We start from the raw sequence: 26,739 nt of genomic DNA, 5'->3' as shown, positions 1-26,739 counted from the left end.
ATATGGTAACCATTAATCTAGCAAATAAAATAAATTGAATAATGATCCACAGTAATATGTTATAAAAATAGATAGTTTAATAGATAAAAACCTTTTCATTGACGTCTTTAAGAAGGGTTTCACTAATTGTAGGAGTAGGTGATGTAGTTGATTCTGATCTGAAAATAATAAAATTATAAAATTAAATTATATACAATAATTTATATAACAAAATTAAAATAGATGTTTACAGTGTGATTAATATAATTTTGTTTGTTGAAAGGTTATCTGCAATTACATCTGCTTGAAATTGTGAAATAATATCTGGATCTTCATTAAAATCGGACATCAAAATGATTTTCCTTGTAGAAGAACTAAAATAAGAAATATATTGTAATTGATATTATAATATGAATTGGAATATTTTCATTTTGACTATTTCCATAAGTACAATCATAATACATCTAAACATACCTGTTTTCCTTCATAAATAACACTGCAGCCTCAAGTGCTTCAATCCAATTACAACAATGGTTTGTACCTTTTAAACCCATACATTTTTTTACAAGATCCCAATCTGGAATCTGAAAATCTGTAAATTCTTCGACATGTTCTGTATCCAAACGATTTTTTGTAACACCGGAACCCATTAACATTATTGCAATTTCATCTTTTGGTGTTAAGAAAATCTAAAAAATACCAAATATTAATAATTGAAAGTAAATAACATTAAATTAAAATTTTATAATACCATTTTCTGAATTTTTCGCTTGGCAATATGTTTTGCTTTCTCTAATAAGGAATGATTATTTTCTGTATTTGGATTTGTTATTCCAATATTTATTAATAGTACTAATGATTCCTGAAAATAACATTAACATGTTCCTTGTATTATATTATGTGAATGATTCAATTATATTGATATTCAACCATAAGTTTAAAAATCCAAAAATTTAAAAGAAATGAAATAATAAAATATATTTTTAAAAGTGACAAAATATAACCTTTCGTGCTTTCGGTGGCATTTTACACAATTGGAATTAATATATGCTGCTCTCAACAATATTTGTGTTTAAAAGTGCTAAAAAGGAAAAAAATTATAGTCAATTACAAAATAAAGATTAATTATCGTTCGGGGAAAAAATGTTCTAATCACTGTTACGGAAAAAGGGCGTATGATATATTTTTAACAACTATTGTAGAAACAATATCATATCATATCATATTATATTATATTATATTATATCATATTAGAAAACTTGAACCAATGAATTGTACGCAACAAAATCTATATTTTAGTTTTATATAAGACGTGTCTTATATAAGATACGTAACTTACATTAGGTTCTTAAGATATAGTATGTACAGAGACTATCAGAGACCACGGTCGCATTAGTTGTATACGACCATGAAATAAATAAAGTCCTTTATATGTACTGACACTGCATTCTTTATTTTCTTCTATATATATAGAAGAAATTATGTGACGTTTAAATGATACGCGAGATTATTATGTATCGTGACCTACTGATAACTCAACCAGTTATTAGACAACACGTTTCACATAATTTTGTGGCAGAATAGTAATACTTCTGGTAATACGAAGGAGCAGTCTATCACCCGATGGTTTGGTTAGGTTAAACCCTGTGATATTTATTAAACAATAAAATATGCGTGCAACTATTGCGATATTGTGCGTGTTCCTCGGTTGTTGTAGCAACGTCGTTTTCCTGGAACTTCTTGTTAAGTTAGTATTGCATTTTGTTTTTCAGTTATACAATACATTGTCTTTATATACTGCTCTCAAAGTTATTAACATAACAATTTGCATCTTTTATAACGATATAACTTAGAATTGTGAAATACCAAATCAAGCATTACCTATTGTAGACAAATTAAAAATAATTACTTTTTCAGGGATGATCCAGGCAGTGGAAATCTTATTACATTTGCACAGTTTCTTTTTATATCGATAGAAGGATTTTTATTTACTTCAAAATGTGGGACTGTAAAGCCCAATATAGGAATAAAAGATTACTTTATATTAGTAACAATGTTTTTTGTTGCAAATGTTTGTAATAATTATGCATTTGATTTTAATATACCCATGCCATTACATATGATATTCAGAGCTGTAAGTATTTAAATATGAAGTATATTACAAAATTTGAATTCTCAAGCAATTATTGTTTATATTCAATAATTTTAGGGTTCTCTAATAGCTAATATGATTATGGGTATCATTATTTTAAAGAAGAGATATGTTTTTAGTAAATATTTGTCAGTATTTATGATAACTCTTGGAATTGCTATTTGTACCATTGTTAGCGGCAAAGAAATTAAATCTTTGCAAGCCAAGAACGTAGAACAAGTACCTACAACACCATGGGATGATTTGTTTTGGTGGATACTAGGTATATCGTTATTGACAATTGCACTATTTGTATCTGCAAGAATGGGTATCTATCAAGAAGTATTGCATAAAAAGTATGGAAAAAATCCAAGAGAAGCTTTATATTACACGGTATAATTTCCTATCTCATTTACAAATTTATAAAATATGTTCAGTTTAAACATACACACATTATTTCTGTAATTATTAAAAATATGGAAAAGGTCTTCATATTAGAATTGTTTCATTTAATGGAGAAACTTGATTAATTTGGATTCTCTTCCAAAGCGTTTATATAGAGTGTATACATTTAAACTGGATATAATATGTAGTAAATAACATAAATAATGTATATATATTATATATATTATATTATATATATATATATATTATATATATATATATATATGTATGTATAATTAAATATCTGATTTCAGCATTTACTACCTTTACCATTTTTTTTAACATTGGCTCCTAATATCTGGGATCATTTCATGTATGCTCTAGCATCGGATCCAATAAAGATATCAATTATTAATCTACAAATGCCAAAATTAATTCTATATCTTGTAGGAAATGTTCTCACACAGTATCCTTTCACTAATATTTAGATATGTGATTAATAGACATAATCAAATTTTAATAATTTATAATCCTTAACAATAATTTTAGATATGTGTGCATTAGTTCCGTTTTTACATTAACAGCAGAATGTACATCACTCACAGTGACTTTAGTCATAACATTACGAAAATTTTTATCTCTAATCTTCTCTATAATATATTTTAAAAATCCTTTCACATTGTACCACTGGATTGGTACAATTTTAGTCTTTCTAGGAACAGTAATATTTACAGAATTATTACCAAAAATCACAGAAAGTCTGCGACCTACGGAGAAGATTAAGAAAGCCCAATAATAAATAAAATTTTTAGAAATTGTTATATGTTGTTTGATGTAACTGTACAAAGCAAAGCGAACGTGGTAGATATAATAACGAATAAAATGCCTTATGAATGAATGTAGTAACTGTAACAATAAGAGAACAGAAAAAGAATCATTTTTGTTTTTTCCAAGTTACATCTATTAGAACTATTGAATAAAGACGATTTTTCTCTATTTTCTTGTGAAATCTATTTGTCTATAACGTATATCACTGAAAACATAATAAGTACATAAATTATTTTCCCCTAATTGCGTATTTTTATTTTGCATAAACAAAACTTTTTATGAATAAACAATTTGAAGTAATTTTAATGTTTTAAATACATAAATGGAAAACTGTTATTACGGACATGATTTCTATGAATTTTATATATCTATAACTTGATAATTCCATGACATAAATAAATTTCATAACCTTCTATAATCTATAATCTAATCGTTAATTTAAAAGTGATCAAATTAGAAAGTTATAATATCAAAGTGGATGAAAAATTTGCAAGAAACAAATAAAAAATTTTGAAATTTTTGTTATATTTCTTTATAGCCCTAATCTTAAACTACATAAGTATAAAACAGGTGCATATAATGTATATATTTTCTCTACTTAAGAAGGATATGTGAAGTCATTTGTGACAGTGCTATTTTCTACATTTTCTATAATGTATATAATACATTATAAAAATCATCAAATCTAAACTATATAACAAATATATATATATATATATTTTATTTGCACTATCAATTATAATTTTGTAGATAAAAAACATATATATATATTTATTTATATATTTATATTATATTTATATATTATATATATATTTATATATATAAACATATATATATATATATATATAAATAGTTCTTTAATAATTTCGGTACCTTATATGAATATGAGTTATTTCGTAAAATCAGTAAGCTTTTAAATTTATGGCATTATCCAAGAATAATGTTTTCATGGGATATGAAATATTTTAAGCTTAAACACAACATTATTTTGACGGTACAAGTATATTTTTGTTTTATAAGATATACCTTATACAATGCATACATCTTTTCTATTTAGCAACAATTTATATTCAATATTAGGATTCGTTAAGAATGTTGATATATCATCATATATTTGCCAGTAAAAGCTCGTTCATCACAAAGTTGTCTCAAAAACGAAGGAGGAAGTGATTATATAATAATGATCCGAAAATAAATTTTATGTCTGCTATAAATCTAATTATTTTACAAGAGGTACTACGTTTAGTGCCTTCAATTTAATATTAATAAAGATGAAAATTATATAAATATTATATAGAGAAATATTACTTCAAAGTAAATTATCCATATTCGAGTTAAACATATTTTTTAAAAACAAATACACAATTTCTGTATAAATGTACAAAAAGGTAAGTAAATAACATTAAAATTGAAAAGTCTGAAATGACATACTTTTATATGACTAAAATATGAGAAATGAATTGCTGCTTTGTAATATTTTACATTTTTTTTTTTTTTTTACACAAAGTTAATACAATACTCAATTCTAATTTAATTCACATACATATATGTAATTAAGATTAGTAACACTTGAAATTGGAATTTCATCTAATATCTATTTTTAAATTGGTCAACGTATATGAAAAATTTGAGATTAATTTCTCCCTGTTTTACATTAAAATTTTGGAACCTGAGTGAAAGACGTTTTCTTATAACTTAGCGTTTATACATTTACTCTTAAGAATAACCTTGTTTTCTCTATCAAAACATCTTAAACGGAAAATCATCACGTATAAATCATGCGGTTAACATTATTGTAATATACAGTTATCGAATGATGTGTAAATAAGATAGTTTATACGCGATTTTGTAAGGAATTTAGCTGATAACCGATAAAATAAAAATTTTTTGCGAAAGTATCATTAAAAGTTGACAACAATTATTAGCATACATCACATAATTATTTACGTTACAAGATTCATTTTATAAATAATTCTGATCGCAGTTTCGTCGAATTTTATAAATACTATTTTGTAATTGTAGAATAATTGTTATATTATGTTCAAGGATCTTTTGTACTATCGCTATGGATTAAAATGGAACGGCTTCGGGTTTTTCGACAACTTTAAAAATATTCGACAATTCGTCGACTAATGTTTCGTATCGATAGGCTACCCGAATATCCGGTACATTCGTTCGCGTAATATCATTACCAGCCACACCCTCCTTTGTATAATTTGGCCCAAGCCAGTATTGTTTACTCTATAAAGTAAGACAAAATGATTATATGGTGTTAATTTGTTTACCTTATGAGAAGCCGTAGAACGCATACCTTGTGTGGAAAACCACTCATAAGCACGGAATTACGCGCTAGTTCGCACATATCGCACGAACTAAGCTTCCATACTTGTGCAGCAATACTGTACTCTTCCATCAACGGTTCCTATAAAAACATATTATTATCAACTTAGATAACGTAAATAAAAGAGGCGAAAGCGAGAAATATTTCGAACGAATAAACGGAGAATTTTTACATCACGCTGACCTTGGTAAAGTGAAATTGAAGGGGATCGTCCGTAGAAAGACTTACACACAATCCTCTTGCTAAATATTCGGGTAACGGATTACGATGATAATTTAAGAAAAGGGAATTATTACTAAGAGGCGACATTGCAATCCCAATTTGTGCTAAATAATATAGATATTGTAGTACTGGCACTTTTCGAAGTAAAAGACCATGAGAGATATTTTCTGCCATCATATAACCGCAAACAAGATGTTGAATGGGACCAGCCTCGCCACAATGAGGTCTGAGGACGAAGGTGTTTAAACCTTGTTCCCTAATAAATAATATATACTCTAGGTCAAATGTTTGTCCAATCAGAGAGCCAACACCGATTACTAGTCGCAGAAAGTGTATACGTACGCTCTAAAATGATTCAACACGGTCATGTTGGCATAAGTGTAGTATTGATAATATCCGTAAGGAGGATTTTCAACATCGTCCCATTCTGGGGGTGGACAGACATCTTTATCGAATAAAGGATTTTCAGGTTTGCTCTCGTCATCAACCGAATCAAATCCTATTACCTATAACGATGATAATATCGATGATTCTAAAATACCAAACCAATTCCAAATATTATCAACGTTTATTGTTAAAAATCTGCTTACGTATTGGAGAAATTTATGTAGCTCTGGGTGAGAATTAGCGTCATTCGTTACTTCGAAAAGAGGAAGAAAGATGTTGTTCATTATCTCTTGGAAATTTGTCAGCAATTTGTTCAATTTAAAAATGTCACTAAATGGAAACGGCAGATATTAGAATGATTTCAGCTGAAATATTAATTGAATACACGCTAAATAACTTACTAAAGCCGAGGGATCTGAATGAGCCAGCGCACATTGTCCGAATATACGTCGCTTTGAATTGCCCATTTTGCTAATTTGTCCCACTCTTCTGGGCTTTTGCCGTAAATCGAAAGACGTAGTTCCGCATTTTGGTACTTGGATTCTTCGAGATCGCTGGCGACTTCCTTGATTATTCTGGCGAAAAATTTACCATTCAAATAGTTATCCGTTTTCAGAAACACTTCACGCAGGCGACTTTCACCGATTGGATTGTATTTGGCGTTGAATTTGTCGAACCTATGGAACGTGTTTCTATCCTGAAAGAAAAAGAAAAAACGCGGATAAATATTTTATTCCTTTGATCGATAGTACAATGGTACTTCCCATACGTATGATATATCAATGGAAACTTACCGCATGCACATCCAACATATCGACACTGAGATCGTAAGTCGTCAGATTCATCGATTGAAATACCTCCCGTAGAGTCATTGTTTCTTTGTTCTTGGAGTACGTGACGATTTCATCCGCGTGATTCTTCAAGGTTTTCTTAATAAATCTGAGCAGATGCTTTTGATTCATGCAGGACGCTGCATGAATATGGGTATCAACCTGAAGTCAATAGAACAAACATTTCAATCTACTTAAAGGTATATCATCTATTCGATATTCAAAATGTTCACGATGTAAATCCTTAATGTAATCTGTTTGCTGCTAGCTGTAAGTTGTAAGTACATCCGGCTCCTCCGGTTACTAACCTTTCTGATGTTATAGAAGTCCCTATGAGGGACTGCCTTTTGACTGGCAAGTTCTCTAAGCTCGTTCAGTAACACATGCAGTTGGAACTTTGACGAAAGATAACTCAGTCTTCTGTAGCAAAAAGATTTTAATGGACCATCGGCGATCATCGCGCAAAGAAGGTTCATGTCCCTGACAAAAGTGGCTAAGTCAGGATACGAGTAAGGGACTGGCTTCCCATTAGCTAAATCTTCCTCATTAGCGTACACATTGAAGACACCGTTAACGGGAGCAATTATGTAATTCTTTGCCATAGGAAATTCACATTGCCACGGATCTCCTCGAGATGCAGGTGCGTGCACAGGATGATCTAATAGTAACATCGTTTAGGGAGGACAAGTATTAAAACATCATTCATCTCGAGTTACGATATGCAATTACTTGCAAGGTAATACAGTACTTTATTTATTCTTTGGGAAATTTCAACGTTTTTATACGCATCGATACATGGACAGAAAAGCAACTACGTGTGATGATACGATCTAACCCTGCTGCACGTCCTTCGGATCATTTCAGATCCAGTTCTATCTTTCTATCGTTAGAGAGCATTTTTCAAATCCGAGGAAAATATTTAAAAAATCGTTATTCACGTGCATGATTTCTCTTTTCGTTTGTACGTTGAAATGTCTTTCTCCGTTGAAGTTGTTTGGAAGCAAGATTCAATGATCGCAGCAGGGTTGAAGCTGGTTCAGACACGGCCGGTCAAGTGGCAAGTAACAAGCAAACAACATACTACTAAACGATTTGCCCGTTCGCAAGCGAGACCAGTGGCACGGTAAAAAGGTTCAGCCGAGTACATCAGAATCGTTACATCTTCCGGCCAAATAGAAGAATGAAACAGTATTTCTTTCACTAAATTTACCGGATGCGTCTCTTTAATGGAGTTCATTAGTAACTTGTCACGTTCGCGCTAGAATCGGGACGCTTGCCAAGCTTATCACCTGTTTCGTTCACGTTTGGACGAAATTTCTCTTGCGACGCGCAGTGGAACGTACCATGTATACGTACATTTACTCGAACTTGGCTCGTTTTAAATCAAACATAAATTGACTGAACTCGAACCAAAACTCATTTAATTGCTCTTCAGCTTGTGCTCTGTATTGGATTTCAGTTGGTATTTTTAATCCGGTCGTCTATAAATTATCCGCAGCAATAAGCCTACATATCCAAGCCAAAAATCTTCTCTCATTTTCCTGTGGTAATAGCGTCAGTCGGTTAAAGCTGTTATCAGCCAAAGCTATCGTCGATGAAGTTTGGTGTCGCTGACAAATCCGATATAGGTAAACCGTAGTCGGTGACTTCAACGATAGCCTAAATTCCTCGTTACTCGCTCGCTGTACTGGCCAATCTGTGCCTGAACCAGTGCTCGAAGAGGGTTTGAAACAAAGGATAAGAAGGACAACAAGGGAGGAGGACCTTTCAGAGGTGCGTCTTCGATCGATGTGCAGCGATGTATGCGTCGGATCAAACGTCCACGATTTCCCTTTCAACTTCTAACTGCAACTTCTTACCTTGAGGAACGATACGTTAAAGTAACTTTACGTCATGAACATTTAAGACGTCGAGAACGTTACTTGACGTACAAGACATACAAGGGGATTTCGATAAGAGAAAGATCGTCAGGCGTTAAGAGGGTAGTACTCTATGAATTTGAAATAAATACCTGCGATGGCTTTACGGTCATCGTGCTGAACTTCGTCGTCGCTGTTCACTGGCCTCTTATCGACGCTACGTAGAAATCGCGATGTTATAGAAGGGAAGCTCTGTTTGGAATTATTCATGTATTTTTCACGTATTGCCAGTGCCTGAACCAACATCTGCGACGCTTGCTGCAGATCTTCCAAGGGTACCTGCAAACGCACGACGTTTCAGTTAGCTTTTGCAACTTTATACAAACGGTATACACAGTCTCAAAAGTTACTTCCTTTCGTTTCCGTTTGCGTTTCTTTAAAAAAGTGTCAGACATTTTATATAAGATTATACACAGGGTGTACCATGTAACCGTGGTCAAGGATCTTTTGGCTATTTCCGATGATCTGACAAAATTCGATGTTCCAAATAAAAGTCAATCGATGTTTCGTCAGCTACAAGCAGCCGTATAAAAAATTTCCAAGAAGTTGTTTTTTCGACAAGCTATCTCGAGGTTACCTTGACCTTTTAAATGACACGGTATTTTTGCCTTCGTATCGCTATAACCGATATCAGAACGAGTTCACCGACATACTGTATCGTATTCTTGACTCTCGAAATTTCGGCTCGATATAAACGACGAAGATACCAGCGGAATCTCGGTTATCCGACGTTTCGTATTATCCGAGACGCTTCCAACTCTACCATAACTGCGTATTTTCCAAGATTTTAACTTGCAATTTTAATTTCGAAGCGTAGCTAGCGAGATATCGCCAAAGCGATCGATCGAACGTCATCGACTGATTAAATAAAAATAAATTATATAAATAAAAAGATAAATCTTTTCTACGATTTCGTCGAGGTTCCACCGTGTATCTAAAGGTACATACTGCATCGTATATCGCACATCGTATACCGTATCGTTACTTTTACGAATTTCAATAAATCATGGATTTTCTTTATAACTGTCGTTAATATTCTTCGTCACGTCACCGCTCAAATTTTTCCATTTCTATTTCGTTGGAACGTAAAATCGACGTTTGGATCGTTACGCATCGTACAATACGATCGTGTAGCGATTAAAAGAGCTTCTTATGAAATAATGGAACAGAGGGTTGGTTACGGAAGAGAGAAATCGTAACGGAGGTTTCCTACGTAAGGCAGCGCGGCTCTTTAAGGCTTCCTATCGTAGAAATCTCAAAAAAGCATAATCTTCTACGTAACAGAGATTTTACGCGTGGACTTGATCAATCTGTTCTATCCGTTACAACACGTGACAACGAAGTAATAGTAAGATAATCGACAGCTACTCGTAAAAGCTCGACCACAATACGGTATAATCTGGCCAAGATATGTTTACTCGAAATAGAAGATGGAACATACGAATAGAAACTAACGAATAAACGATTAATTTTATTTCGAGATAATTATAATCGTTGGTTTTAAACTTTCACGATGATTGGATGACGTATTTGCGGTTCTTCCTGGTTCGGATTCGCAAAAAGTGGCGTGGAATGCTCGCGGAACGTTCAAACGAAGCACAACGTAGGGCAACTGTACCTAATATGGGTCAGCACTTAATATGGAACGGCGCAATATCTCGACGAGTAATTGACAAAATCAATCGGTAACAGTATTTCGTTGAAAGCAGAAATCTGTCGTTGAACGCGTTCGATCGTTGCGTTTGAAAGCGTATGATAGCTTTGGAGAGAGGCGAGTTACGTGCATCTAATATCAGGTTGTCGCGCAAGTTGCTTTCGTTTTCCAAAGAAATAACACAGGTGTTGCGCTAATAAAGACACGGTTGGAAACTGGAAGAACCAAAAGTACATCCAACGATCGTAACTTTGTCATTTTTAAGAGCGTTACGAATACTACCAACGTTTTCAAACGACTACTGTCTTAACGTACCCCGGAAGTATCTTCGCCGGATATGGAGACCCTCTGGAAGTGTGGCACGAAATCATTTTCCTCGAGATTGAAGATATGATCGACGTCATCGGGAACACCGGGGCCGAGCGATGGTTCATAATGGCTACGACGTTCCTCTAGATCCTTGGCAGCTCTGTAAGAATACTCTAAACATGATTTTTTCATTCGTACAAACGTAGAAGCCTGAATCGCGATCGAACGAACAAGCGTCGACAGTGTTTACGAGATACGACGCATACTGACATATATTAGCTGTATTAGCTAATCTGTGAAAAGTTGATACAAAATAACGAGTACATAAAACACTTTATACGGAAATCAAGTTACTTGCATCAGGTTATTGTTTAAGGATCAACGAACGAGCTACAGGTGCTGCTACGTTCTAAACAAAAAGTTGATCGCATTCTTGGAAGGATCACCGAATTTTTGGATGCTCGCTAAATTTTATGGAAACGTACGTTCTCAACGTCATATCACCATACCAAGTTTTTAAGAAAAGGCACGAAATTTTTTACGAAATCGGAATCAGGCACGCCAGCAAACAAGCTTTGCCTGCCTCGCTGTTAATAAATTTCTTTCGTCAGCATCGACACATCGTTGCTTTGCTTTTGAATCAGCGATTCAACAAGCTGCACTAAACTTTGACACGTAGTTTTGCTCAACCCGTACAATGTATGAAATACGTGGTCGTCCTCTGACGATTGTCTCGCAGCGACGAACAGTCGACGATTAACAGCGTGGATGAAAATTCACGCGCGTCTTGACAAATGCTCGAACTCGATCCTCCGAAAGGAAATCGAAGCCTCCAACGAAATTTCGTTCTTTTCGATTTTCGTCTTGTTTACAGCTATAGAATCTGTCTGGCCCCATTCGTACCATGAATTACGAACCCTGTACAGTTCCATAAATTGAATCGATCCAATGACAAACCATTAGCATACTTCTAACGAGACAAATTGGAACTTTAAGCTGCGTTTAAATGGTTGTTGGCTAGCCTACGTCGTTCGAACATCGTGATTCTGAGCTATCGTTCGTACAGGACAGCGCTTCTTAAACTTTTCCTATTCGCGACCCCAATTATAAAGAAGAGAAGATACATACGAATAAAACGTTAATCGGCGACTAAATCGAAGCAGTTTAAGTTTAAACAATTCTCCGTTATATCTATAATTTTATCGCTCATTACCACTTATTATCGCTTATTAAAGGGACAAAATTAAATTTGCGTCGTTTCGCGACAGGTACGTAGAATAAAACGTTACACGAGCGTTGAAAACCATTTTAGAAATCGTTTAAAGTTCTGTCCTAATTCCAAAAAAAGAAAAAAATTCGTCGGAACGATTTTTCGAAAAGCCCGATAGTTCATATCCATGTGGATTAATAACTGGCGGAATTCTTCTCGATCCTTTGACGACGGACGATTGGCACTGTTCATTTCACTGGTACATCGTGGCATTTAGGAAAATTTCGACGACCCCGTAATCCTGTTACATAACTCGCGTAACACGGGGTCGCGACCCACAGATTAAGAAGCCCTGGTACGGAACAAAGTCCCCGCATTTCGTCTTTGCTCCGCGAAGAAAGAAAACGATGAAAAAATGAATTACGATTGAACTAAAAGTACGTAAATGTAAAAGAATAGCGTTGCTATCGAACGAGAAAAGAAAAGTCATTGAACACACGCTAACGTATTTAAATTAAATGCATCGAACCTGTCGTTTCTGTTCAACCGATTCAGGACGGGTATGCGCTATACTTATATAATATGACTCGAATATTTCAATATCTTTGAGCGATTATGTTTCCTTTAAAGCAGGATTCCTGGTCGTGCGCTTCCATCTAAATCGCAAACAACTTTTATTATGTACTTGCAATTTTCGTATCGTAGCGTCGAATTTCAAGTTTCGTTCGCTTTACGGTCGTCGAATTTTTAAACGATAAGACAAATGATAATGGAATGGTAAAATAAGCGCGTTCGATCGGATAACGCATTGTAATAGAATATTAGAACGTACGAGAGCGATAAAATGTTTCGAGTCGAGCAATTAATGAGACAAGAGTAATTAAAATGCACAAAAATTAATGGCTGATAATCTGCATATACATTAATAATATGCAGTTACAAGGTGGGGAAAATTTAATACAGACCATAAAACCTGGACGTACATGTAATTGACAATTTTAACGCAGTTGTTAACCGTAATTGTCGCAACAATTCTACGGGAACTGTCGACAAAGTTGATATCGCCGTTTCAGCGCAATAGCGACGTACCTGCAAATTTGTAAACTTCGAAGTAAACGCATTGCTAGTCCTCGGACATACCTGATCTTTCCATTATAGAGGAGCGTACGAACGATCGATATTATTGTCAATATTTAGGTTTCTCGATATTGTACTGACAATATACAGGGCGTCCTCGTCTTTTCCAACCTTGTCGATATATTCTATAGAATACTTATAGGTCAGGATAAGGGAAAAACGTCGATAAACGTATCGCACATCTGCTTCGACAACGACACGACGTCGTTCAAGATTCGTAGAGTTTTTGAGTTACGTTTCTTTAGTTTTCTAAGGGAATAATAGATGCACAACATGTTTTGCTACATCTCTATGTATCGTACGTTGTATCGTCTCTAGTATCTCCATGTATTTCTATCGTGTGATCAAAACGGATCATACGTAACTCGATAAAATAACATAAAGCAAGAAATGTGTGCATCCATCGTTTCCTTGGAAAACGAAAGAAACTTTTGGGACAATCTAATAATTTCTACTGGTAGAATGCCGTAAGTGAAGACAGCTATGCCGCTGCGCGTCGCATCATCGCGAAACCAAAACAGTTCGGAACGTTCGATCTCATTCATCCTAAAATCATGATTTTTCAGTTATCGTCGCAGCGGATGATCAACCTGTCGTTGGAAGCTTCGTCGTGGAGTCGTAACGGAAAGAAAAAAGAAAAAAATAATGAAAAAAAAAAAAATAAAATGACCTGGCAAATCAGCCTTACCTTAACGAACTTCCTTTATTACTGTATAAAGTAGGAATAGACGAGGAATATTTACATCTGGTAGTAGTCAGAAGGTATCATAACACGTACTTTTACAACCGCAACTCCAACGAGTAATAAACCAGCAACCTCAAAGGGTAATAAATTCGATCTTTCGCCGCTGCCAATCTCGTATTGACAGGTATGTTGAACATCTTGAAACGAACTTGTACTCGAAGTCGTACAAGAATCACGATAGCTTCTGGCCACTACCAGATGCAAATGTTTCTCGTCTATTAATACCTTGCGTCGTGGTAATGCACGTTCGTCACCGCTCGTTGCGTATATCTTTTCTTTTTTCTCATAACTCTTTAACGATGCTTCCAATGACGTACGTTTATATAACTTTTTTTTTTCTTATCTCGGCCCGTAGAACGCGTATAGACAGCGTCTGGCCGGGAAAACAAAACTGGGACAGCAAACACCTTGTATATCGATCATCCGCAGCGTCTCCCACGTACCATATTGTTGAGAACCTTAAATATTGACGATAATATCGATCGCCCGGACGCTCCTTTAAAGTTTCATAATTTTCCGAACGTTGTTGACCAGTGGATGAGAGTAACGTCGCTACTGAAATATTTGTTGTTAGCTAACGCGCTTCGTAGCAATAACGGCGTAAGTTGTGTCGTAAACATAGCTAAAAGTAAAACCAGAGAGAACGCGGACCGCGTTGTTTATCTCGACATTGTAAAACATTTCCTCCGTTATTTAATTACAAGTTTTACCGGACGAACAAACTCGTTCGCTTCGTCTCCTGAGAAATCACCTTTTTTTCTGCAGTTGCGTCATCGCTGCGCTGGAACGGCGAACGTAATTCGATGAAATAATATAAAAGAAAAAATGCTGTGCATCTATTATTTCCTGATAAAGCGAAAGAAACTTTTGGCACAGCCTAATACTTTTCGTTTCATACGAAGACGGATGAAAATCACTCGTCGGATCCAAAAAGAATATTCGTACCATCGTACGAGAAACACATAGCAATCCGATTGATTCGAGAGCGAAGAATATGTCACGTCGGATCCCGTATTATCGATTTCTTCGAAAGTTATCACGCGCAAAAGAGAAATTTTCAGGGTAATAGAACAAATGGTCATTCTTCGTCTATCTTTAAAGCCCCGTCCTAAAAGGGTTAAAGGGTGTGAGCAATCGTGATGACGGCATTTTAATTTACCTCAAGAGTATCCTATTATCCCTGAGCCATCGTTTCGATTCGTTCGCACCAGCGAACATGTTACACGATCCTTCTCTCGTATTTTACGTCTGTTGCATGCACGCTGACAGCGTCCGAAAAACGAAATGTTCTCATAAGCAAATGTTCCTTTCTTGTCGCATGCTTTTTCATTTCTCTTTTCTTTACTTATCGCAAAACTCGACAAAGCAAACAACGATATTCCAGTTTCCTTATACGTTATATTTTATTATCCGTTATCATCGTGAACTTGGTCGTTCGTTTCGTCTCAATGTGAACTTCCCAGCGGGTTTCAATTTACGTTTGCCCTCGTTTATAAACTCACATCGCGTCCATAACGCGTTGTGTCTCGTCAAACGATCGTCTAGTTAGCTGGTTAAACGTTAGCAAGTTTACAATTGAGGGACCCAGATGTGGAAAACGCGCGAACACGTGGTACTAAAAATTGACGGCAAAAATCAGCTTCAGGAGGAGAATAAATTCTTCTCGAGAAAGTTAATGTTAAATCGCGATCGTCTCGATCGCTGATCGACGTACATTCGAACAGCTTTTTTTACCGCACGGTACTCCGTCCAAGCCTTAAACCGTCTACCAAAGGCAAACACGTTTTATTATGCGATTATAACGTTTCTCAGCGACCGATGCCTTCGTTCGTTTCAAATATGTACATATTTTATTAGCGTTCGCGTGCGATGTATTCTTTCCTCTACTCGATCGAGTAAATTCTCGTTACGAGAGTTTAGTAGGAAATTATCGACGTTCTAATTGTCGCAAGAAAATGCAAAAGTGGTGCAACTGTCGACAGAATAAGGAGAAATACGCGGCGTTGGAAAAGCCAGAGACATGAACGAACAAAAACAAAAACACATTGAAAATTATCCAAAGCGCGTAGATATAAAGATCTTGTACAAATGGAAGTTGCTTATGTTGAGAGAATTACGCGAGTTGGCAGGCAAAAACATACGGAACGCATAAATGGAATTTAAATCTCATTATAATACTGTGATTCTGTGTCCTCGGCTTCAACGAGTCGATCTAAACATTAACCGTCAAGCGTGAAGCATAAAGTTATATTCGCTAGATAAGAGAGCTAACAGAAACCAAATAAATAAATATGTTCTACTAGTATAAATTATAAAGCGAATAGAACAAGCGTCAAGTTTCCAAACCAAAGATCGTACACGCGAGCCTCGTTGCAACAAGATAAATAACGATAAATAATATTAATAATTTAAGAAACTAGTGCTGCGTACTACTGTCAATATTAACCAGTTAGCTGTCGCTAACGCTAGAAATAAAGTCGCAACGAAACGACCGTTTTCACCGTTTAATTTTATTACTGCAGTTTATCGCAGTTGCCAAATTGCGATTTAAACGGCAAACTGTAATTATTTTTCACTGGTGACGAGTATATTCGTCGAAAACAGCTAACTGGTAGCGATTAACAGTTTGCTTCGTGAGCTAGGTAGATGGTCGCGTTTCTTACGATGCCATCAGGTGTCCCGATACTTATGGACGGGTTCGTATATATCTCCACTTTCGTCAAGCTTCGACGAAGAAGTGGAACACGTACAGACAGACAGATATAGATTGCACGTAAGAATTACATTGCAAGTTGTCTAAGGAGACGGAATAACGTGACTTTCTTTCCCAGTAGATGTACAGGAAAGTCGTACAGCACCGGCCAAAATTCTCGCTTCTACCGTTGGTTAACTTCGCTATAAACGGACAATTGAATAAATACTACGAGAATGCAAGGCGATAGGGAAAATAATTGCGAGGCGAGTTGCTTTCGACGGCTGGAATTGTATGGATGAAAGTAAACTATTTTACTACGTTCCGTATTGTACGAAATTCAAAACAACTTTCAAAACATAATCGGAAAAGATCTTTTTTCGTCAAATGAAAAACAGTTTCCCCCAGGAAATGGCTACAACGCACGGAAAAAGTTCGCTGACAAATATTAAAAAAGAAAATAACGTCGATACGTGTATCGGCGCCGTCGCTAAAGAGCTTCTTCCTCCTCCTCCTCCTCCTCCTCGATACGCGTATCGACCCCGCGTTGGACGTGTCAATAGAAGGATGAAAAACGCAACAGAGGTATCGATAAGTATTTCGAAATTCTCCCACGCATTTTCAAAGTCTGATAAAACGGTTGCCCTTTAATTTAAATCTTCCGGTTGACGTAGGAGAGAACGCGGAGAGAGAAAAAGAATACGTTTGCCTACGGAGGGTTAATTTAATCCTGTTCGCAAAAGGTTACACGCTACATCGCTGCACGGCAACGAAACGAACGGTACAACGCACGAGCTACATAGTTGATAATAGAAAAAGGCGGAGAGTCGATATAAATTGCAGCATATGGCCTTTCTTCACTGAGCCCCTCAATCGTCTTGTTGTCACGAAACGTGTAAATATTTACGATCATCGTCCGGCATTTCGAAACGGTATCGAAGGCAACCATGCGTTTCATTATTTCTCGTTACAGGACAAACGGTAACAACGATTCGAAAAAAGACACCACTTGTCGGAATTCTACCGTAATATCTGTGCAATAACACGTTCGATTTTACTCGCGAGGTTTTAAGTCGACTTTATCGTAAGAATCTAGGAAATGAGCGTATAAAACGTATCTGCGATATTTACGGTATTCGTAAATAGTACTGCACGTGTGCGTTCGCAAACAGAATAAAATCGTGCGAAGATAACGCATGTACGGTTCGACTGTTAAACACTTCGATCGCACGTACAATGGCTGTTGGATAAAAGACGCAGACAGAATTTATTCGCGATCGAACGAGATAGGTTTCGAGTAGAGCAGCGGCCGTATTCGTCCATGTGTTGCTACGATCGTTACGAATGCGCAACGATTTTGCGGTAAGAACGACAGGAAGATCATCGCGACTTGAACGAAGAAACACGAGAAAAGGAAATGTGTCGATGATCGACAAACGGGGGAACGAAATTTCCATAACGACGTACATCTTCCTACGTGTAGCCTGTTACATAGAGCGCTTGCAAGTCTTGGCGATATCAAGTGCGGTACTACCGCACCTTTTCGCGAGATCGGAAAATTTTTTCACGAAATATTCGCAGGAGCGAATGTCCGCAGCTATTAACCAGTCAGCTGTCGCGACCTCCTTGAAAAGCGTGTACCCGAAAAAGTGCGTGGCAAAAAGTAAGCGAGTTAACTCGTCAAACAAAAAATATACGTGGCTGTTATAATACAAGATTAAGTTGCAGCAAGAAAACTGTTTTATTTCAGAATTTTATTACTGCAATTTGTTGCAATTACCAAATTGCGATTTAAACAGCAAATTGTAACTGCTTCTTACGGTTGACGAGTATACTCGTCATAACACGAAATATTGCCACTTCTTCGTGACCAGTATACTCATTGAAAACAGCTAACTGGTTAAAGAACGTAGCGTCGAATCATGCGTCTGCGTATGTGCTCTATGTACGTATACGTGGCTCACGAAAATATTCGCACGCTCCTTGGAACTGTTTATGCGTATACGAGTCGCTTAATGCAAAAGCGATGTAAACACAAAAATGCCGATCACTGATTAACGAGGAAGTCGAAATCCTGTAACGTAGAATAACATTAAAGAACGTTACATCTGTTTTATGTAAGTCACTGTACAGTTACAGTCCGAAGATACCACACCTGCACGAAACAGAATCAAGGTTAAGCTTCGGAGATGCGGCGTTAAACCAAATAACTAGAAAACTGACTTACGCTACTTTCGCGTTAGACGGCTCGTATTATACGAAACGTTTTGAGACTCGATTGGCTCTGGAACGGGACACGATCGACGTGATTACATTGGTAATATTTGAAACGAATCTGAAAATGTATGTAAAAGTTAGAAGATATTTTATGGATTTCGTAAAAGTTAGCGTATTTGAACAAAGCATTCGAACAGTGTATTATTCGCTATATGAATAATACACGATATGTAGCGAGGCTATCTTTGGCACTAATCACACATCGAAGACCACTGTTCATGCTGTGTATTAATTTTTCATTAACCGTATGTTTATGATAAATGTCTATGTATATAAATGTGATAAATAAATCTAAAAACGTATGTAGAAGTTGGAAGATACGTAGTGCAAGCGTACTGTCCGTTTGAATGGTCAATTATTCGCTATATCAATAAGCCACAATATGTAGCGAAACTGTCTTTTGCGCTAATGGCATAAGTAAGACTACTTATTCGTCCTGTATACTAAGTTTTCGCTAACAAGTGTATGTTTGCAATAAATATTTTCTAACTTCTCTACATACATTTCCGGACTGCTTTCAAATCTTACTATCGTAACCACGATAGTCGTGTCTCGTTACTAGACCGCGGATCTTTATGCAAAGATCGTTCATTTGAAAATACAAATTTGCACAACTCGGTAATATAATACGAGGAACCATAAGAAAATATCCAAAGTACACTGCTTTCTACGATTCTAGAGATTCTTTTTTCTCAGCTATATCCTTAAGAACACGAATTTCCGTGAAAATCCACAGTCTACTCGTCTACGGTGCCAACGAAATGTCGAAAAGTTTCGTACACGCATAATGTACAGGATATTGCCGTAAATAAGGATTCTGTGGTAAGTTTTGGAACGCTTTCACGAGCCACTGTGTTTAAGTGTCAAAATGTCGTTGAGGATTCGCTCGACGGTTTATCGTTGCACAGGACGGGAAACTAAGCGAACGCGAACGTCTAACCAGGAAGAGACGGCGGCTCGGCCTTATTTCCGTTCCCTTTCGTTATTCGTCGATACATCTGTAACGCGTAATTCGAAGGTGTCACGGCATAGTAAACGCGGCGAGAGTCCGCGAATGTAAAATTTCTGTCAATCGATACGTTAACTCACATAGCCTAGCCTCGGAAATTCTCGTGGCGAGGTCATGAAAGGCTATCGTAAAGCCGACCGGGGATCATGCGGTCGTCCAACACGAGTCTGATATTTCTTGATAGCGTACCGGAAACGATCTAAGTTGCACGCAGAGCATACCGTCGCGCACTTCCTATCACCACGATGGTCTTACGACTACTGAAAGGCCGGCCATGAAGGCTGCTCGCGAACCTAACCCCAACCTAACCCCTTCCCCACGTCTATGCCACTGCCACGCCATCATCGTCGCGCCACACCGAATCTCGCCACTCGCTCATTGTCCACCAAGCAACCACATTGTCCATATTGCGAACACGTAGTTCGTTCGATGTAGCCCCTATAGGTTGTCGCTGCTTCGATTAATCGCGTTAGCACCATTATCGTTATAAAGAAGCTTTCGTTCAATCGTTTAGGAATTAACCCGAAGGTAACAGGCGACGCAATCGTATCGTCACAAGGCAGCTCTTGAAAATCAATTTCATCGCGCCACGATGTTCCGCTATGCGTAGCTGCGATCCTCGCAAACAACAAAACCATCGCAGATCCTTTAATCCGCTATCTTGTAATTCGATTGTATTTTTTCGCAGAAAGTTATATCCTGTATTTGTTTATCCCGGTTCTGTCTCGGCCAAACGTTGTCGTTGCGTTCTGTAGGCACCGAGATAAGGAAAAAGTGTCGTATAAACGTAAGCGTGTTATTGGGAGCATCGTCAAAGAGTCATGACAAAAGAACGATATAGAAAATGACCGATAACGAATATGCGTTACTACGTATACTATACGTATACTAGTGCAGATGATGAATGGATCAAGAATAATTACATCCAGTGGTAGTCGGTAGCCACGATTCCGCGACTCCAACTACAAGTCCATTTCGAAAGATTGAGAGATCGAAGAGTTGAATTTCGAACGAGTGCTGAATTTTTCAAGTTTCGAGTTTTATATCCGTTAGCTTTTCAAATTCTGTTCCTTTCGAAGGATTTTTCAATTTGGGGGATGTAATCGGGAGTCGCAGGAGAGCCAGGAGGCTGACGAAATCGCACGACGTCGTGTTTCGTCAGAAACTGCTGAATAAGGTGAGATGAATGAGCCAGTTGTAGCGAAGCACGAAGCACGAAGATTAAGTCATCGCTTTTCCAAAATTCAGACCGTTACTGCACTTGATTCTAATATAAATATATATATAATGCATGACATTAGTTAGAGTCACATCTTATACATTACACAAAATACACCAGCTACAATGGTAACCACAGCAGATTAAACGGTAAACCAGATAGATCTACGTTGCAGTATTGATCGCTACTTTACTGCATACGAACTAAGATCTATCGTGTGAGATAATTTTACCAGTGCTCATTTTAATCGCAAACGTAATAGCGCATGTACCGAGAATACGTTAACGGCAAATTATGTGAAAAAATTAGTCGAGTCGTAAACTCATGCTTTCTAGTAGAAGTTTTATTCCAAGTTTTAGATTACTGCACAAATCTAAGAACGATAAAAATGAAATATTATTAAGGATACTTGTCGACCTTTCGTTAGACGGCTATTTTTTTCTTTTTTTCCACCTGGTCTAAGCAAGCAAATGTAATAGAAATTGAGCGCAACTGAAAATTTATTTTCAGAAGCTTCAGCACTCGCATCAAGAGGCATGGAATGGAACTAACAAGAGTAATAGCCAAGAATAGAATTGAATTAGGTACATGCACCTTCGTAGATAATCCCAATTATAGACGGCAGTTAAAAAGAGATCATAAATTCTGACCACCTATAAAAACGCATTGCAATGAAATTTACGTCTTTTTAAGACAACACGAGACTCACAAGTGGATCGCATAAAAGTGCAATTTTCAACGTTAATAGAATGTCCTGAAGGAAATGTACCGGTGTTCTATTTTAAAAGCAAGAAATGACCTCTAGAATGAACGTCTAGGGCAGGAAAAGATTACAGGCCTTTTTAGACGATGGAAAAGGGAAATTTCTTCTCAGCAGCGAATAAAAGATTACAAATTGGAAAGTGTACAAATTCTTAAACTGAAGAATTAAACGTAATCTTAAAAGCATAGTCAAATATATTATCTATCTTAATTTAAGTCTGTATCAAGAGTATAATACTTGTATTCTTAATGTAGTATATGATTAATTGTACTTAGTAGTAATAGTAGTAGTAGTAGTAGATTGTAACGTGTAGTATATTCCAGCAATTTTATGAATGTTTACTACGAGTATTGGAGTAATTGTAAGTCTTATTTCATTTTGTAGTTTTTAAAATTACTTCAAGCGTGTCTTGTAATAAATGTTACTCGAGTAAGTAGTATTTTCTAGCAAGTATCGTGTCCTATACATTGTTATATAATGTACATACAACGGATAATTTTGGAGTTACGTTACTAAAATTTTTGGTTAATGTCACGATACAAGCATAGCTTAAATCTTTTGGAGAATACGGGTACGCTGTGGCTTGAGGCTGTTTAAAATCGTCTTCGTTATGCTTTTCTCTCGCTATTCTCAGTAACGCTTTGAAAAGGGCTGTATCGCGACTACACATAACTACTGCAACGGGTTAAAGAATGACCTCGTTTCGACGTTGAATTTTCATGAATTCTGGAGCAGGGAAATCGATTTATCAAACTGTTCAACAAACTCGTAATATCTTCAGTTTTCAAACATTTACAAGAAAAATTACCATTTTTATAAAATTGCAGTGAAAACTGCTCAAACATAAGAAAAAAGTTCTCCGGTTATTACTTTTGACCTACGTGATATAAAAAGACCTTAAGATATAATAAAAAACTAGACATATATACAGAACGTGATTGAAGAATTATCAGTACTGATAATGAAATCTATGTCGATAAATAAACGTCTCTACACCGAATCTATAGAGTTATTGCGACATGTTTAAGTAGACTAATTTGATAAGTAAAGATTACACGTACATATTTGAACATACTCTTACAATTTTTTAATTTAATTTGCAGTATCATAAGAGATAAACGAAGAACACCATTTTACATAACTTACAAGATAATTTGTAATAACGTCTGGATAAGCTCGAATAAACTGAATATCAAATTAAGCAAATACATTTTATCGCTATCGCGAGTGGAAAAATACAAAAACCGATATATGAACTTTCCAGTACAATAATCAAAGAACTGGAGAAGTAAGAAGACCAGTAGGTTATCGTACTTCCAAATTTTCCACGTACGATTCGTACAATTTACGAACTGGCGTATTTCAGATCTAATTCGCCTGGACTATACCGTGGCTGCTCTCATTGCGTGTAAACGTGTAAACAAGTTTTATCGATGTCTGATTAGACGTTATCCGATCGTAGCACGATCGCTAGCGCGAATCAAAGTTCATTTTTGAAAAGAAAAGTACGAACGTGTTACTTACTTGACGGTTAATTGCCTCTGTATGAGAAGCTTCTTCTCGATTTGTTCGATTGGAAATTGTGGCACCTCATAGGGGGCAGAAATTTCATTGGGCAATTCGTGCGGTACAAGTCTTAAGGAGGTTCCACCACCTGTACCTGTTCCGCCACCTTCCAGACCAAACACCGGACTTTCGCTTCCTGTAATGAAAAGCATAGTCCCTTTTTAGTAGAGAAAAGGTTTAATACTAAACGTATTATTATACCTCGAAAGCGAATGCAAAATGCCTTAAAACGAGTTTAGTCCAGTGCAGCGGTTCTTAATCTCTGGTCCGCGGACCCCAAATGGTCGCAAACACTTCACGGTGTGACGCTCACGCGCAACTTTATTTATTTAGACCGAATATCTCCTCTACAAATTTTAAGATCGTCGATGAGCGATCGACGAATGTTTTAAACATTTCAGGCATCTTACGTATTCGAAGTTTGAATCAAGTGGAAACGGGGATTATTATATACGCGACAACAGGAAATTACTTAGAATAAACGTGATTAACGAGAGACTAAGAACCGCTGGTTTAGCGGTAATACCTCGAAACTCGGTTAACAAGATCGTACGCTTCTATGTATGTCTAATGCAAATTGCTAAGTAAGTTTCAGCGTGCGTAGTTTATCGCTGTAAACTAGAAAACGCTTTCACCGTAACCGCGAATTATTTAACGTAAACGCAGCAAGCATACACGTTGCATCGAGAAAATTACCATCGTTCTCCACCTGCCCCGTTTTTTGCAACCATTCCGTAACAGAATTTCGCTTATATCCAGACAAGTAGTCAGTTTCGCTACCCAGCACCATCGTGCGGTTTTGTTCTGCACGCCTAGAAAGATTCGCCAGAATTCTAATATCGAACATGATTTCCCCAATTTCTACTCAAATCTGTCGATCGTCTACGATAGTTGCAGCTTGTTTACTTACAAATACAAATCGGTATCAATTAGTTAAAAAAAAGTAATCAAATGTGTATATGTCGTATTAGAATAATTCAAATTTCTCCGTATAAACTATTGGGTTGGCAACTAAATGATTGCGGACTTTGTCAATACCGAATAAAAGATCCGAACGTTCGTTTACCGATCGAATAATCACAAAAGAAAACGATAATCGTGATACTGGAACCATCGACTTTTAACCAGTTAGTTGGTTTTGACGAGTATATATTTTAAGTACACGCTTTTCAAAGAAGTCGCAACAGCTAACTGGTTAATGTGTAGCTAAATATATTGCACGTAATTAGTTGGAACTGAAGCAACATGACAAAAATAAATGAATATGTGTAACCGTGTTTCTATCTGAATAAAGGTGAACGTTAATATCGCTAAAAATATTTGCATGTTCTCGGTATTTACAAAAACAAAGAATCTGGCACCAGCCACTGTAACTGACTTGACAGTTTTACTATTAGGCAGATTCGATTTGCGAGTAGTTTGAGAAGTGTAAACAATAATCTCAACCACAACTATCTCTACGCGTTAATTCATCGTCGAGAAGTCCCGATTTTCGTTATATAATAATTTTACGTACATATTTCTACGAAAATATTATTTGCATTTCTCTAGCGTATCTGGAAAGTTGTACCAATTATCGATACGTATTATATCGATAACGATATCGTATTTAGCTTTTCACTTCTTCGCTTTTCGAAGGAACAATTAATGAAAATATACCTGTACTTAAACGAATAACAATCACCCTGTATAATATGCGAGGAAAATCTCTAGTAAGCTCCGTTTCTTCCTCTCATGTTCATAAAACCATAAATTTGCATAAACATCCAAAGTCTATTTCTAAGTCCAACCACAAATTGCAACAGCTTTCTGTTTACATATGCAATATTGAAGTCAAGTTAAATCAAAGTGTATGTTGTTCTTCAGAGTTCGAGTACTATTTTTGGAAATCCGAATCTTTCAACACGTTGCAGTTCTCTGACGCCAATACGCCAGCAACCTTGACAGCGTGACAATCGTTATTTGATTTTGCTTTCATCGTAAACGACGTAAACCAAATTTACACGCGTTTATAATATTTCCCTTTCTGAAACGAAATTCTTTGTTTCGAGATGTAGGCTATACGCGAGTGCACTTACGCGCAAGTCCATTCTCACAATGTATCCAATTTAATCACCTTTTGTAATTTACAGCTTTTACAGTCAACTTGATAAATAAAGTAATTGGAACCATAAACTATAACTTTTATAAACTAAATTTTTTAAGTTACGGCGTAAGAATTAATATCTGCCTCTGAACGATTTTGATCGTGAATACTATATAGGACCAACATTTTTTAGGTTACTGGTAACCACTATCGATGACGGAAATTGTTTTTCGTTATGAATAACCATTATTGACAAGTGAAATTGTTTTCAGTTATGACTAACTATTATCGGTGACAAAAGTTTCGTTTGTCTAGGTTAAGAGTAATCAATATCGATGGCTGGTTGTACATAGCCAAAACGGATAAATCTTAATATCTTTTTTACAACTTCGTTGCTCGAAAAATTTCTGCAAAATTTAACGACAGCTGATTTCCATTTGAATAAAAATTAACTTCCTCTCGATGATTTTCTTTCTTAATTTTTAAAATAATTGTTACTTCCGTTCTCCGATCGAAATATTATTTCTTACGAGTAGCACGAAATGGAACTTGCGTATCAAAATTGATTCTAACCTTAATTACACCAAGCGACAACACTTATATAAGATCTACTTCGTTCTGAATAATTCAGCGCGATTAAAGAAAACTTGTAATGTTTCGAATCAGAGTTTAATTTAGGATTAAACTAAATTTTAACAGGAAGTGGAAACAGAGAAGTCAACTGAATGAGCGAATGATATTATATAGAGAAAGAAGAAATTCTATCGGTTTAAGTTTAAGATAACGGCATTTTTTAATGAGACTTTTATTTTAAATTCCCAAGAAAGCAGTCAACCTTAAACAAGCCACCGCTTTCGTGACAAACAAAGCACATATCTCACAACTATTGCGAAACGAAGGATACGTATTATCACATATATATAGGTATACCATGGAATGAAAATACGATTCAGATCACATCGCTTGGTTATTTACATATGACGAAAGTAACCAATATGTATTAGTTGGTGGGATGTTTGTGTTGGAAATTACGCTACAAAGATTACACCTA

At 36.1% G+C, this 26,739-nt stretch overlaps 2 protein-coding genes across 13 annotated transcripts in view; one reads left to right on the top strand and one right to left on the bottom strand.

Annotated features, from left to right (window-relative positions):
* The first annotated feature begins 1,341 nt into the window (after positions 1–1,341).
* LOC132915209 (UDP-xylose and UDP-N-acetylglucosamine transporter) lies at positions 1,342–3,490 on the top strand. The gene is made up of 5 exons (XM_060974941.1): positions 1,342–1,726; positions 1,897–2,113; positions 2,189–2,503; positions 2,809–2,960; positions 3,044–3,490. Exons 1-5 carry the CDS (start codon positions 1,650–1,652, stop codon positions 3,288–3,290), a joined length of 1,008 nt encoding a protein of 335 aa, XP_060830924.1. The 5' UTR covers positions 1,342–1,649; the 3' UTR covers positions 3,291–3,490.
* Positions 3,491–4,305: 815 nt separating this feature from the next.
* Positions 4,306–26,739, bottom strand: part of LOC132915142 (AMP deaminase 2) — a 32,271-nt gene continuing 9,837 nt past the window's right edge. For 4 of the 12 annotated variants that reach the window (XM_060974845.1, XM_060974844.1, XM_060974846.1 and 1 more), the window contains 11 exons: positions 23,561–23,738; positions 10,991–11,144; positions 9,114–9,300; positions 7,411–7,760; positions 7,067–7,264; positions 6,674–6,969; positions 6,476–6,602; positions 6,228–6,391; positions 5,847–6,141; positions 5,634–5,744; positions 4,306–5,563 (listed from right to left, as the gene is read on the bottom strand). In XM_060974845.1, coding sequence (XP_060830828.1) covers positions 5,393–5,563; positions 5,634–5,744; positions 5,847–6,141; positions 6,228–6,391; positions 6,476–6,602; positions 6,674–6,969; positions 7,067–7,264; positions 7,411–7,760; positions 9,114–9,300; positions 10,991–11,144; positions 23,561–23,738 — 2,231 coding nt within the window. In that variant the 3' untranslated portion in view covers positions 4,306–5,392. Of the gene's footprint in view, positions 5,564–5,633; positions 5,745–5,846; positions 6,142–6,227; positions 6,392–6,475; positions 6,603–6,673; positions 6,970–7,066; positions 7,265–7,410; positions 7,761–9,113; positions 9,301–10,990; positions 11,158–15,235; positions 15,692–20,134; positions 20,335–23,560; positions 23,739–24,298; positions 24,415–26,739 lie in introns of those variants that run through there. The other 8 variants (XM_060974848.1, XM_060974847.1, XM_060974850.1 and 5 more) reach the window with 8 other exon arrangements.

Source organism: Bombus pascuorum, chromosome 16, assembly GCF_905332965.1.
Source record: "Bombus pascuorum chromosome 16, iyBomPasc1.1, whole genome shotgun sequence".
NCBI lineage: Eukaryota > Metazoa > Arthropoda > Insecta > Hymenoptera > Apidae > Bombus > Bombus pascuorum.
The sequence above is the reverse complement of the archived record's forward strand: the minus strand, read 5'-3'. Positions and strand labels throughout refer to the sequence as shown.

What these genes read in the sequence shown, in the direction of transcription:
- LOC132915209 (XM_060974941.1), top strand. Translation starts at nt 1,650, where the DNA reads ATGCGTGCAACTATTGCGATATTGTGCGTGTTCCTCGGTTGTTGTAGC. An exon ending in TTCCTGGAACTTCTTGTTAA is followed by an intron (nt 1,727 to 1,896) that starts GTTAGTATTGCA and finishes TTACTTTTTCAG; the next exon opens with GGATGATCCAGGCAGTGGAA. An exon ending in GTAGGAAATGTTCTCACACA is followed by an intron (nt 2,961 to 3,043) that starts GTATCCTTTCAC and finishes CAATAATTTTAG; the next exon opens with ATATGTGTGCATTAGTTCCG.